A 14902-nucleotide genomic window follows, 5' to 3' on the forward strand; every position below is an offset into this window, starting at 1 on the left:
CCCTGCAGTATTGTGGGATCAGCTATATAATGCATATGTCACCCCGGGGCTTTCCTCTCTGTGTGATGCAACAGGCACACACACAGACACACACACATACACACACACACACACACACACACACACACGCTGGCCCTGAGCCCCTAGTTGGACTGGACTTTGATCCCCTGTTCTTGTCCTGAGCTGAGGCTCTTCCCCAGGCATCTTGGGGCCTCCATCACCTCTGCTGACAGGAGCTGTGGGCGTCTGGACAGATGGGAGCTTGGGGGAGTTGCGGAGAGCCTTCTCTGAGTCTGGAAGCTCCCACGCTACTGTAGTTAAAATACTCCAGCAGTAATTTGAGGCAGCCATCTGGCCCAGATCTCTCTCAGCCACATCCCAGCTTTCAATAGCAACCCTACAGGAACAAATCAAGATACCTACAAGGACGGACAGCTAGGAATGTCTCTAAAGGTAGCTTGAATTTGAGCCCATTTCTCTTTTATCTTCTTCAGGGTTAGTACAGGGCTCTGGTATTTGCAAAAACTCTCTGAGAAAATCAACCTAAAGTTCTAGTGATGGAAAATACAGCATCTTGGACTTGCAGTCCTAGACTCCAGCCCCACCCCAGCAGTGACACTTGGTTCCACAGGAGAAGAAGCCTTCTCCCATTCTCTGGCAGATGTCCAGCCACAGCCTCCGATGCCTACCCAGAGACAGAGCTGAATTCTGCCCACTGCCAGGAGTTCAGGAACCCAAAGAGGGTCCACCGGGTTGCAGACTCAGGAGATCTGAGCTTGGGCACAGGCTTGGCCTCACTTCCTGTTACAGGAGGTGACAGACTTAGCTACAAAGGAAACCAGAGTTTGTTTTAAATAGCAAGGAAGGGAGAAAACTGCTGTGGATTACAAATAGCCCATCAGTCTAAAAACAACAGCAAAACTGCTTTGGGTTTCAAATGACAGTTAGCGTTTATTAATGCTCCATATAACCTCAAACATGGGATCTTTATCCACACTTCTGCTTCACAGTGCTTTCTGTCACAGTGTTAGGGCCAAAGGCAGGAGCAGGTCTGAGCAATTCTCAGTGTCACCAAATCCTAGACTTGGAAAGAGCTGCTGAATCACCTGACCTAGCCCTTTTATTTTCAGGTGAAGAAACTGAGGCCCAGAGAGGTAAAGGGATTTGTGCAAAGTCGCACAGTACAGTCTGGTAGGGGCTGAGCAGTAAAACTGAAAGCTCAGTTTCTACACTCCTCGCGAAGGACAGTCTCTGTGACAGCATGAGAGAAGCCAAAGGCTAAACATCTGAAACTGGTCTGTCGGCGAGTTTATAGTCCTGACAAAAATTCAGTCTGAATGAAATAACGCAAGACAGACCAGAGGCTAAATTGTGGTCTTCTGAGTCACAGAGATCTGGGCTCAACCCAGCTCTGCCACTTACGAGCTCTGTAACCCTGGACCAGTGAGGAAACCATGCCAAGCATCAGCTCCCACGCCTCACAATGAGGCTAAGTGCACGTGCCCCTCTTGGGACTGTTTCGAGCTTGTAAGGAAATAGCCTAGCTCGTGCATCCAGCGCTCAGCGCGGTGTAGATGTTGATTTCCTTCACATTTTCTTTGGGTTCTCTGTCCCTCCTATAGATGGCTCCTCTCCTCTCACTGGATAGAAAAGTGGTTTTGTGGTAAGGAAGTCCTGAGAGGGGCAGGAAGCCTCAGGGGGGAGTGTGGACGAGGATGGGAGAGGGGAGGTCAGGGCTATGAGGTTGTCTGGCCCCAGTAGTTGGCATGCAGTCCAGAGAGTAGAAAAGTGAGTTCTGCCAGAAGTTCTCTATTAGACCACTTGCCCACTCCACAGCGGACCTGGGGTGGCTGTCTGCAGAGTTGGGAGGAGCCTTGGCATGCTGGATCCCATTCTCTGCAAACACGCCAGGCTCAGCCTCCCCAGAAGGGGATCTTGTGCTTGTGTGCTCACCCTGTGGCTGCATGCATTACATATGTTTTCTCATCGAACCCACTCAAGACTCTGATGTAAACACTATTATCATCTCCATTTTGCAGAAGAGGAAATGGGGTCAAAGGTCAGTTGGCTAGGGTAGTGGTCATTAGTGCTGTTCACATATTTACAGTTTTCTGTCTTCTGGTGCAAGGTAGGGCTGGATGTCCTTCCTCTTCTGTGATGGAGACTGGTCAGGGGACAACTAATGAAATGTGGGCAGGACTTTGTCAGCGGTGACAAAATCCATGAAATGTGGCAAAACTGACAGTTGTCACCTCCAGAGCCACTGGTACCCTCACAAGAATGTCATTCACAGAGTGTAAGTAAAAAATAAGCTTTTTTGGTGCGGAGCCCTGGACTTTGGGGTTTTGTGTTTCCATGGCATGGCCTTACCTCCTCTGACACAGGTAGTAAGGGTTGAGCCAGAGTTCAGAGGCCTGGTCTAAAAAGATGCCAGGGCTTGTTTTCCGGGGCTCCACATGCCTACCCACAGAGATACACACACAATCCCCTTTTGGGCTCTGATCTCCTGAGTTATTTGGAGCCTCTTGGAGCTGGTGGAGGAAGGCAGATAGCCTCGCTCCCCTTCTATGTTCATGGCTCATGATTTAACCAGGTTTCCACGTTGCTAAGTCCTGGGGACTGACAGATGTGCTTTTGTAGGAGCCCCTGGGGACTCAAAGTTAGATTGACCTTGCTGAGCTGCTTCCCAGGGATCTTCAGAAGCCAATGTGAGAAGGACCTGGAAAATTCCCAGGACTATCCTCTGCCACCGTCTGGTCCCCAAGTTGGGCCCCAGGACATATTTGCATTAATGCCCAACTCAAAGTTTAACCCTATTCAAACCATACATTCCTTTAGAACTCAGTTACTCCTCTATAAAATGGAGCCACTACAAACAATAAGGCAACTGCTCAGAGATCTTACAGGAAGCCCATTCTGGACTGTAAAGGCCTCCTCAGCGGCCCAAGCCAAGGGATAACAGCTACCATTTCTGAGAACTTTGCAGGGCATTGTGTTATGCACTTGAGATCTATGTCATGCAATCTTTACAACAACCCTAGGAAGCAGGAATACTGATCATCCCCAGAAAACAAACCAGGTCATAAAACAAACTAGAACAGGAAGGTCACACTGCAAGCGGTGGAATAGGGTTCAAACTCAAGCCAGCTGATGGCTGCTTTCATCCTGTGCTGAATCACAGTGAAGGAAGAGGCTGCATCCAGGCCTTGGCAGCTAAAAAAGTGAGTCAAGCACCCTAAGAGGTCATCTGCTTTGTGTAATGTGTACAGGAATGATCAGAGCATATGTGTTGTAAGCCCAACCTGGAAACGACCTGAATGCCCATCAGCAGGGGAATGGATACAGACAGCGTGGTATGTCAGTCACACAATAAAGAGTGAATTATTAACACACAAGACTACATGAATGAATCCTAAAATTGTGCTCAGTGAAAGAAGCAGAGCAAAAAGAACTCATGTCATATATTCCACTGATATAAAAATTTCTATTGGTCTAGGGTTGTAGCTCAGTGATACAGTACTTGCTAGCATGTGTGAGGTCCTGGTTTTGATCCCCAGCACTGAGAAAGTAAAAGAAAGAGAAAAAGAGAGAAAGAGAGAGAGAGAAAGAAAGGAAGGAAGGAAGAAAAGAAGAAAGAAAGGAAAAGAAGGAAAGTAAAAAGGAAGGAAAGAGGAAAGGAAAGAAAGAAAAACTACAAACTAATTTCCATTGTCAGAAAGCAGATCAGGGCTGGATATGTGGCTTAGTGGTAAAGCACTTGCCTAGCATGTACAAGGTCCTAGGTTTGATCCCCAGCACTGCCAGAAAGCAGGCCACTGATTGCCTGGCAGGCGGAAGAGGCATGAGCAGAGGAAGGACAGAAAGAATTACAAAGGGGCACAAGGAAAATTTTGGGGGGGGTGATTACATACATTATCTTGATTGTGTGATGTTTCCACAGTTATATACATTTGTCAAAACCAAATTGTATACTTTGAATATGTCCAATTTATTGTTAATTATACCTCAATAAAACTTTTTTTATTCATACATGTTTCAGTACATAATGAATACATTCATCTTAGAGAGTTTGTACATGTACCTATCATATCCGAATCCTTTTTACTTCTCCTTCCCCTGCCCCCACCAGGTACTACTCATCTATAAAGAAAGATAAATTCCAGTCATTTGTTGGAAAATGGATGTACCTCTAGAACATAATGCTAAGTGAAATAAATCAGATACAAAATTTTAAATATTTCATGGTTTCTTTTATATGACTAACTCAAAGTATAAATAATTTAAAGAGCCAAATGAAAGATAGATAATGGGAAACAAGGAGATAGATGGAGAAGGGGATCTAGAGCTGTTTTTTAACAAGTAACTTGTGTCATTTTAGTTTTTACCCAAGCAGGGGTTGCAGTGATTTGTGACTTTTCCTGGGTCACGGGGACAGCTAACTGGAGTCCTAGTCACCTGAAGAACCCTCCTTCCTGGGTCACATGGCTGTGGGCTCATTGAGAGGCCATTAACAGGGACCATGGCCCAGAAGTAGAAAGCACAGAGAGGGAAAGGTGACATAAACAGGGCCCTAGAGGAGCGGGCAGGAGGCCAGACTGGGAGAGCCAGTGAAGAGTAGAGAACAAAGAGGCAAAGCCACGGGCCAGGGGATGCCTTCCTTATAGGCCCCTTCCCTCTGGGTAATTTCACCAAAACCCTTCGGACCTACCTGAGCTATTGATTGTCAGATCCTGAGGACTTTAATAGATGTCTGGATTTTAATATTTGCCTTTGCCAGACCCTACAGAGGAAACTGTCAGCAAGCGTTCACGGAGACAGAGGAATCACAAGAGCCAGCTCAAAGGTGCCAGCTCAAAGGTGCCAGCTCTCCAGAAACACAGCGAGACTGAGGATTTAGGGGATGGCCGTGGATGGAGCTCCCCAGGAAATGTGTGTGCTGGGTCTCACAGGGCAGTTTTAGCAGCATTTCAAAAGTCCCTTCGACTCAGACGGTCAAGTTGGCCTAAGGTGACAACTCTTCAAAGTTCACCTGTGTCCTTCCCCGGCCCTGAGTTTCCTGAAGTTTGTAGCAGAAGACAGAAGGGACCCACTGCCTTGGGGAGAATTAGGGAATTAGGAAGGGTTTAGTGAGGATGTAGAGAAGTATGAAAAGAACTTTTTTTTGGTCCTCTAACTTTCAAACTAAGTTGAAGGATCCAGATGGAAGGCCAGGGCTGGGTGGAGCAGAGTTGAAGTTACAACCAAAATTAGAAAGAGCCCGGAGGCATAGGCTCATCCTCTGTCTCCCATGTGTCCCCACCCGTTTGGGAAGGTCCCTTGTGCTGGCAAAGGGGAGTGAGTAGGTAGGGGTCCTAGGCGCTGTGAAGGTCACACCCAAGGTGTCACTGTGAGCCTCTGTGCCAGGCTTAATGGTAAGGGGTGCAGATCCCCCCTCGGTCCCATCTGATCCGCACTGTCTGAAATCCATCCTGCGCAGGACACCTACCTTGGTGAGCCCCATCCAAACCAAGCTGTGTGGTCCACACATGCAGAGACCACCCCCAAACAAGGGGCTGGGACCAGGGACAGCCAAAAGGACTGGAGATACTGGCGGTCCCAGGCAGTTCGAAAACCCCCCTTATGATAATATGTTAAATATTGTAAAACTGCCATCATGGAGATCAAAAGGGATCGAACATTGGCGATTTCAAATGATTTGCTCTAACACATTATTTAGTAGATTACTTAGTGCAGTACTCCTTCCTTCCTTCCTTCCTTCCTTCCTTCCTTTTTTTCCTTGCCAAGGATACAAAGTTGCTAAGGATTCAGTCCCTGAAACTTGGAGTGTGCTTGGCAAAAGCAAACTGCAAAGCCCTAATTATGATACAATGTAATAAATGCATAATGCAAATCATGGAGTGCTATGAGATCACTAAGGAAGTAGCAACTGAGTTACTGTGGGGCAGAAGTCAGAGGAGACTTGGAGCCAGCGGCAGGGGTGGCTGGCGCTGTCCTGGAGCTGCAGGAACTTGGCAGTGGGACGAAGAGGGGACTGAGCTGACTTCGATGGGCTGGTACTCCGTGGGTATGCAAAGGGCCTCTGGCTAGGTGAACAGAGGATGAGGTGGGGGTTGCAGGAGATTATTGTGTGATCCTCGTGATAGTGCAAAAGTAAGCTGTTTAGGAATAGCAACTAGGCTCCTGTTAGACACTGGGCATCACCGCATTATGACAGAATGACCAATTAATTCAATCACTCTTTTTTTTTTTGGTATAGGGATCGAACTTGGCTCCTTGTGCTTGCGCAGCAGGTGGCAAAACCACTGAGCTAAATTCCCGGCTCTAATTCACTCACTCTTTCTGAACCTGTTTTCTCATTGTCAACGAGATTAACAATAATACCTGTCTTATAGGGAGTGCTGCGAAGATTAAATGAGATATTAAAGCAAAGAACAGTGCTTGAAGAAGGTTAGCTAGTATTGTTCTACAGATGAGGAAACCAAGGGGCAGATTTTATTTTATTTTTATTTTATTTTTTGAGACAGGCTCTCAATATATTGTCCAGGTTGACCTCAAACTTGTGATGCTTCTCTCTTAGCCTCCTGAGAGCTGGGATTACAGGCCTGGGGCACTGCACCCAGCTGGAGGTATTTTTCGAAGAACACAGGACCAGAAACGGGAATGCGTTTTCTCCAAGTGCAGGGCTTCTCTTTCAATTCACCACTGCCTTTCTGAAGCTCGCAGGAGGGACCCTGGGATCTCTTTGGCTCCTCTGGCTGACTCGATGTTGGGTGTGTTTAAAATACTTTCAACTTGCTGGGGATTTAGCTCAGTGGTGCCACACCTGCCTCACAAGTGGGAGGTCCTGAGTTCAGTCCCCCATACCCCCCCAAAACAAAAACAAAACCAAAAAACTTTCAACTGACACCAGTCTGTTCTCCCTCTTCAGAACCCTCTGAGCATTCAAAGCTTGAGGACAAATCCTAGCTCTGCCACTTACCAGCTAAGGAACCTGCCCCTCAGTGCCCTGCACTAGGGGAACCCATGGTGGGGAGAGAGGAGTCACCTGGCACTCTGAGCTGTCAGCCCTGAGGCGGGAGTCACACAGTACTGGGAAAGATGCTGGAAGAATGGGAGGAGCCTTTGGGAGATGGGGTGGGGGTCAGGGTCAGCTCTGGGCTGACCCTGTCTTTCACGGTGGTCTGAGGCAGGAGCCAGGGGCAGCCACACCAGGGGGGTCAGTGAGAGGTGTCAGGGTCTCTAAGAGGAGACCCTGGCGGCTGAGGTGTGGACTGGGCTGCCCTGCTGCTTGGCTTCTCCTCACAGCCCCCACCCCAGGTTGGCTCCCTCCCTTCCTAGTCTGGCCCTCTCCCGAGCCAGCATCTGAAAATACCAAAATAATAGCTTCTTACCAAGTGCCTGGTCTTTACATTGTCACACTCATACCCCACAAGCCAGAAGTAGAACTCATTACCCCATTCAATAGTGGGAGGCACAACTTAAAGGGTTTTGCAGACTGGCTGACCCCCCCATGGTGTGGAAGTAGGAGATGAGACTCGAGTCCTGAGAAGTTGGGCTCCCCCTTAAACACCTTGCAGAGTGGCCATTTCCCTTCCTTAAGGATCCTGGGAGACGGCCCAGAACTGCAGCTCTGCTTAGCGGGTGCAGAGCCCTGGGTTCAATCCCCAGCACCACAAATGAATTAAATTTAAAAATCCTGGGAGAGGCCACTCAGCAGGAGTCAGCCCTATCCAGAGCAGGATCTGGAAGTGGCCCAGGCTTGGAGCAAGGAGTCCCCATCTCCCTGAGAATGGGCTGGAGCTGGGGGCCACTCTCCTTGCCCCTTCAGGACCCTCTGTGTGAGCCTTGCTCCACCCAGATGGACAGCCTGCCCTCTTTGTCCCCACAGCCCTGCACTCCTGCCAGCTGCACCCCCGCCCCTCCTGGCAGATTCCCCACCAAGCTGCTGGGCCCCAGATCTGCAGGAACAGTCAGCAAAGATGGGCCTGGCAGACAGTGCCCTAGCCAGTGCCCCCAGTGACAGAAGGTGGCCCCACCTGCCCCACTGACTGGAGGTCCTGCCGAGAGGGGTGTGTCTCCTCCCAAACACGCCCACCCTCCGCTCACCCCCTCATCAGCCCTCCTCCTCTCCATTCCTTCTTCTGAGGCTTTATTCCAGGGCCTGGCAGCCCTGCTAGGAAAAACTCTTCCATCAGGTCCAGTGAAGCTGGCGTGAAGGTAGCTGTTACCAAGGAAACTGCTTGAACTTTTCAAAAAAGCAAAGAGCTAATAGGCAGGAAAGTTTCCCAGGTGTGTGTGGATGTATATACCTGTCAGGCTGGGAGGAATGGCATAGATTTGACAAATAATATAGCAGTTAAGAAATGGAATTTAGCCTGGCATGATGGTGCACACCTGTAATCCCAGCACTCTGGGAGGCTGAGGCAGGAGGATCTCACATTCAAGTTCTAGCCTGGACAACTTAGTGACTTAGCTAAAACTTGTCTCAAAATAAAGGGACTGGGGAGCCAACTCAGTACAAAGGCCCTGGGTTTGATCCCTAGATACCACACACACACACACACACACACACACACACACACACACGCTATGGAATTTGATGCTGTCAGCCTGGCTTTGACTTCTACCTTGGCCCTCTTTATCAGCTGTGTGGATGTAGGCAAGTTACTCAGCCTCTCTGTCGTATTTGCAAAATGAGGATGACAGTATCTTTCTTAATTGTTAAGAAGATTAGGTGGCTGCCAGACTCTCGGAACAGGGTTTGCTGTACATGTAGGGTTCTATATGTGGTAAATACTAAAGTGCTGTTCAGGTCCCTCCTACAGGTCAAAGTGCCCTTTTGTAGAACGTTTACAGCACAAAGCCCCTCGGGTGTCTCTGCGTTTATCTTGTGCCCCTAGAGCTGTGTTCCTTGGTGGGGAGACTGAGCGCTGTGCTGCGGGCTCCTGGAGGCTCCCTCCAGCATGTGGGAGCTGCCTCTAGAGCCTCTTTCTCAGGCTGCCCCAGGGATGCAGCTCTGGCTCTTGTGTGGCTCAGTGCCTGGCTGGGATACGCAGCAGTCACAAGGCTGCCATCCCTGCTGGAACGGGAAAGATGCGACCTCAGTTTTCTGGGCCAGGCTGCAGAGAGCTTGAGGGTGTTTGGGGAAGGTTTTCTGCAGGAAGTAACAGGCGCGCTGAGGTCTGAAGTATGATCAGGTGTCACTGAGGTACAGGGCTCCAGAGGTTTCCAGGGTGAGCAGCGCACCTGGGCTGGGGGGAAGAGCAGCTCCATCTGGCTGGGCTAGCAGGAGAGTCGGGGTGAACAGAAAAGAGTGGGGCAGAAGCCTTGGCAAGAGTTTGCATGAGATGTGTAGGGCTTTGTGGTGCTGCTGCTAGGGTTTTACACAAGGAATAAAATGGTAAGTTCTTTCTCTTTGAAAGATCAGTTAGGCAGGGAGGTCAGCTCAGAGGTGGCTGCGATGGATGAAGTGTGAAGAACTGGGGAGGGCAGCAGGGAGGAAGGGAAGGGGGACAAGTGGTTGGAATGCCCAGGAGGCTGTGGGCGTGTAGGAGGAAGGGAATGCCCAGACTTCCGGTGTGAAGAGGAGTGGGCTGCCCCAAGGTTGGCGGCAGCCGAGGAGAAGCAGCCTATGGGGAAGGACAAGACATCACCTTTGGACCAGTGAGTGGACAGGTGTGCACAGCTGTCCAGGAGACAGCAGACCCAGAGACTGAGGTTTAGGAGAGATCTGGACTAGAAACGTGGACTTGGAAATTATCGACACACAGATGTCACTAAAATATGGGAGCAGATGTAATCAGCCAGGGAGAGTTAGTGAGCGAAGAGGAAAGTCAAGGGACAGAAGCTTCCTGAGAGCTGGGGGGCGGGGTGGAGATGAGGGAGAGCACAAGGAAGCATCAAGCTGGAGCAACTGAGAGGTAGAAGGAGATTCAGGAACCTCAAGACTTGGGGGGCATTTGCAGGGATAAATTATACCCAATGCTGCCTCAAAGTCAATAAGGATAAGACTCTGAAAGGGCCCGCTGGATTAGCAACAAGGTTGTTAGTGAGATTGGTGAGCTTGAAGAAGGGTAGGGATGAGAGATGGACCTAGAGGCAGAAATGTGGGCAAAGAGACTACCTGGGTAAGTCTGGTCCTTGGGAATGTGAAGAGAGGACAGATAGATACATGGATGGATGGATGGATGGGTGGGTGGGTGGGTGGGTGGATGGATGGGTGGGTGGGTGGGTGGATGGGTGGATGGATGGAGGGGTGGACGGACAGGTGGACAGGTGGATGGGTGGACTGGTGGATGGATGGAAGATAGATGGATAGATGATAAATGATAAATGGACTGATGATACATAGGAAGATACATAGAAAGATAGCTAAATAACTGATAGATGGATTGATGGATAGATGATAGATGAATGGATAGATAAAAACAGATGGACAGGATGGCTTCAGGGTCATGTTGACCTGGAAGCACCTAGGACACTTTCCATGCAGCCTGAGGAGCCAGGAGAGAGGCAGGGAGAGGGAGAGTGGCTGGGATAGAGTGAGGGCCTGGTGGGAGGAAGAGCAGCTTGCACTGGTTCAGGAGGAAAGGAGGTGGGCTCATCAGTGTTGCGACAGGAGCTCATGGGGAACCTTCCAGTGGCTTCTGTTTCTCTGCGAAGGAGGGACAAGGTTTGAGGAGAGAGTGGAAGTGGAAAGAGCTGCACTGACGGGGCCCGAGGAAGTGCATGGATGTCCAGTGCCCCAAGTGTGACTTCCTACCCGTGCTGCTGGCATCTGAGGCAGCCCCAGAAGCCCAGAGCCCGCGGGGTTTGCCAGGAGGTTGCATGGGAGGCCAGCCTGGTTACCACAGCAACACCAAGGAGCAGGTGCTTGGCACACACACAAAGAGTGGCAAGAAGAGGAGAGTCCAGCGCAGGGGGAAAGGGCACCATAGGGACTCCCAGGTCCAGCGCAGAGTCCCAACTCTGCCTCTTCCCAGCTGTGCATATCCCACCACCTCTCTGGCTCTCCATCTCTTCATCCTGACCCGGATTCTACGCCCACATCACAGGCTGTGGTGAGAATAAAATGGGTGTGGTGTGAAAGCGCTCTGTGAACAGAGCACAGGAAGGGCCCGGGTATGAGGCCGCGGGTCACATATGTACTGGCACACTGGAGGCACCTGGTAAACAGTCCCCATGTGATTCATCCTTACACCGTGTGTGAGAGGAGCCATGGGGATGGCAGGTCTGTAACAACCATGGCCATAAACAGCAAGCTGAGCGCTATGTTGGCGGTGGACTCTGGCCAAAGGGACACGGTCATAGCTTCAACGAAGGTGGGGCTTCTTCTAAGGCCACAGTCCTTCCTGGGGCTGCTCAGCCCAGTCAGCAGACCTGGCCATGGACTTCCAGGACACCCCACTGTCTACACAGGTCCCTCTCTGCTGTGTGCAGAGTAAAGATCCAAATGGCCCCTCTGCTATTCTCTGGGCCCAGGCTCCCCAAGGGCTCCTGGGGCAGGAACAGAGGAGGGGGAAGAGGGAGTACAGAAGGGTCAAAGAAGGAAACAAATAGAGGACAGGTGCCAGCGTACAGGCTTGGAGACTTTACTGTCCCTCTGGTGGCAGTGGTCTGCGACAGACACTGGCACTGACCAGGGCTTTCTGAATGACACAGAAGCTCCATTCAGTCATGCTTCTTGCTGGGGGAGGGGCCGTCCTGCCCACCCACTTCCTCCTGACTTTTTGAGGTGGTTCCGGACCACCCCTTGGCAGCTCACGCACCCATGCACCTGACAGCGGCAGTGCTGAGCTGACCCCTGGGTCAGGCCAGCTCCGAGCCAGGCTGACTCTGTACAGCTTTCATGGCTTGGGAGGAATGAGCGTCTCCTGGGAGCTCTGACGTTGGTCAAGGCTGTCCAGCGAGGACCTGAGGCTCAGGGTACTAGCCATGCCCTCCGGGAACTCTCGTTCTCTCAGTAGCTCTGTAGCTGCCACCTCCACTTCCTCTGGTTCCATCTGGCAGGCATCTGCCAGGGCCTGGCCTGTTGCCATGACGAAGTTAGCATCAGCTGCCAAGGAGCTCAGACCCCCTCGAACCAGAGCCTGCAGGAAGGACAGGGGACTGGGTGGGGTCTTTTGGAGGAACCACCTTCAGGGGCCTGCCTCCGTTGGCCCCACCTGCTCTGTGTGCCAGGCTGTCTCGCCTGCCTCTCAACGCAGCCTGCTGCTCTGTCCTAGCCTTGCCTCACCTCCTGGATCAGCAGGGTGGTAGCTGGAGCCTGGCACCTGGCAGCGCCTTCCTGGGAGTGCCTGCTATGATGTGTTTCCTCCTGCAGAGACCCTGGCATGGGGCTCTTCTTCTCCTCACCCGTAGATGGCTCCACCCTGGGCTGCTGTTCCAAACGCATAAAAGCAAAGGCCCCAGCAGGGATGCTGAATCCGCAATCCAGTGAAATCCCAGCTCATGCAAGGGAGGCTCATCCAAGACCCAGAGAAAGGGGAGGACCCAGGAACCCGGAGTTTTCTGTTATGGGTGGGAAAACTGCTACCAGGCCCTTCCCTTGCCCAAACCCAGGTGGGGTCTCTGTATGAATTTCTCTCCAGGCCTCTGTGCTGTTACCTGGCAGGGGGCAGGCGGCGCCTGGCCTCCAGGCATTGGCCGGTGGGTCAGCTGTCCTCTCAATTCTTCCACGAGAGGTGTGCTGTGGGCCCCTGTGGACAAGGGGGTGTAAGGACAAGAGGGACTGCTGGGACCCCATGGCAATGCAGTCTTGCTTGGCCAGCTGCAGAAGGTGGCTGAGAAAGCGGACACACGTTGGGCCCCAGCCGGCTCCAGAGCAGGCAGAACTGTGCCGACTCTCCCTGTCCTGCTCTCTGTCCTCGCGGGCTTGGAGAGGGGCTCAGGGCCAGTCTCCGGCCAAGCTGTCCTTCAGCGTGTCGGTGTGTGTGTGCACATGAAACTGTGTGTTAGAGGGCAGAGGAAGTGCCCTTATCGTCACTGAATCCCAGAATCCTTGGGGCTCCTACTGGCACACAGTCATCGAGGACCCACTGGAAGACTGAAAGATCACCTGCTGGAGGTACCAGAGCCAGGCACCAAGGTGTCCAGGGTACTGGGGGAAGGGGAGACTCCACGCTGGGGCGGCATGTGGGGACCGGTGAATTTCCTGGCAGGCTCGTGCAAGGCCTATCAGAGTGCACCCACTTTCCCCCTCCCACGTCACTCAGGCTGGGCCCACTTCAATGCCTGGATGAGGAGGGGGCCCTCGGGGGGCCCCTCTGGAGTCCACCGGTTCCCTCTGTTACAGGCTCCCAAGCCAGGCCTCCCAGCTGGGAGAGAGGGAGGCACTATAGGCTTCCTTAGGAGAAGGCTCAGCTTCTCAGGGGCACAGAAGGGACTGACCCAGGGCCCTGCAGGCTTGGCCGAAGGCTCCTCCTCTGGCTGCAGGTGTCTCTGTCTCTTCTGGAAACTCCCTTTCATAGTGGACACTGAAATGGAAGGAGACAAGACTGGGTGAGGCAGAGCAGGCTGCTGGCTCTTCCACCATCGGTGACCCAAGCCTCCATCATTGTGCAGTGGCCTTCACCCCAGGGCAATGTTCCCAGCCAGCTCTGACTCTAGGGGCCCGAGCCCAGTGCATCCCTGCCTCCACTCCCGCTGTGTTTCCCTCCACCCTCTGTACTTCTGTGCAGCCTCACAACCTTAGCTCGGCGCTGCTCAACCTTGGCTGCACATTGGCTCACCTGGGAGCACAGGGAGTTTTCAAAGCTTCCTAGATGTTTCTAAAATAGAGCTGAAGGTAAGAACTGGTCTAGACCTTTCCGGCCCTTGGTGATCAATACTCCCTTTGTACTCTCGAAACACCTAATCTCTGCATTTATTCAGTCACAGTTGTATCATATGACACGTCTCCCAGCAGTAGGTCCCAGGTCTGATGCTTCTGAATTTTCACACCACCTTGCACCATGGTGACTCAAAAGCATGTGCACCGTTCAAGGGTTATGGACTGAAATTGAGAAGCCTCTCTGGCTGCAAGGGGGTGCAGGCAGCCCTGGCCAAGGGAAGTATCCATTTAGCTGACTTCTGCCCTGCCAGAGCACTCTACTCTGCTGGCCTCTTGTCTAGAACAGAAGCTCTGCTTAGAGCCCAGCCTCTGAGTTGCAATGGCTGAGCTGCTCCCCTCCCCCTATCCTGTTGTTTTTAAAGCAGTCAGGCAATCAGAGATTATATTTAGTCTACAGCCTGGGGTTGGCAAGATGGGAGCTACTCAGGGCAGTGAGATCTCCTTGGGACCCAAATCCAACAACTGAACCTTATCATCTAGTTTTATGTAGTATGTGCTCCTCCTCCCTAGAGGATCTATAAATGGCTAAGGCGTCTCAGCTCCTAGACCAGCTGTAGACTATAGAGACTCACTCAGCATCTGGCCAAAGTTGACGTGACCCTGCCCCCTAGTGGCCAGAGGGGTCTCTTCAGTACAGACCTGTCTCTTGCATTAAGATGCAGGATGATCCCCAAGAGCACAAAGGTCTCAGTCTGATCCCAGAACTCATACACCCAGAGCTAGCAGTTGCTGCCATTACCTGGAAAATGCCTGGCTGTTGCTATGGTTGATGTTGCCATAGGCAACATTGGCATTGGCATTGTTGACGTTGGCACGAGCAAGAGGGTTGGTTCTTGGATCATGAGGGAAGTCTTCTAAGAAGACGGGTGACTCCAGCTCCTCCATCTCTATTTCAGTAAACTGGAGGGGTCTCTGGTTGGCCATGGCGGGGGGCAGGGAGTTGGTCCTTTCCAGGAAGTTGTCCACTTGGCCAAACAGGCCTCCGGTCCTCTAGAGGCAAGGAGGAAAGTGGGAGGACTGAGGGTTGTGGCTGGGGGATTAGGGAAGGCAGCGCACTGTCATCCTGGGATG

General features: G+C 51.7%; 1 protein-coding gene across 3 annotated transcripts in view; it reads right to left on the reverse strand.

The window, feature by feature from the left end:
• Nucleotides 1-11570: 11570 nt before the first annotated feature.
• The window catches only part of Cacna1s (calcium voltage-gated channel subunit alpha1 S), a 58971-nt gene continuing 55639 nt past the window's right edge, over nucleotides 11571-14902 (reverse strand). For 2 of the 3 annotated variants that reach the window (XM_004862257.3, XM_021242427.2), the window contains 5 exons: nucleotides 14571-14821; nucleotides 13390-13475; nucleotides 12607-12698; nucleotides 12236-12379; nucleotides 11571-12089 (listed from right to left, as the gene is read on the reverse strand). In XM_004862257.3, coding sequence (XP_004862314.1) covers nucleotides 11847-12089; nucleotides 12236-12379; nucleotides 12607-12698; nucleotides 13390-13475; nucleotides 14571-14821 — 816 coding nt within the window. In that variant the 3' untranslated portion in view covers nucleotides 11571-11846. The remainder of the gene's footprint in view (nucleotides 12090-12235; nucleotides 12380-12606; nucleotides 12699-13389; nucleotides 13476-14570; nucleotides 14822-14902) is intronic. The other variant, XM_021242426.2, reaches the window with a different exon arrangement.

Source organism: Heterocephalus glaber, unplaced genomic scaffold, assembly GCF_053883595.1.
Source record: "Heterocephalus glaber isolate CG9 unplaced genomic scaffold, H.glaber_assembly_v1.0 deba00001600, whole genome shotgun sequence".
Classification (NCBI taxonomy): Eukaryota; Metazoa; Chordata; class Mammalia; order Rodentia; family Bathyergidae; genus Heterocephalus; species Heterocephalus glaber.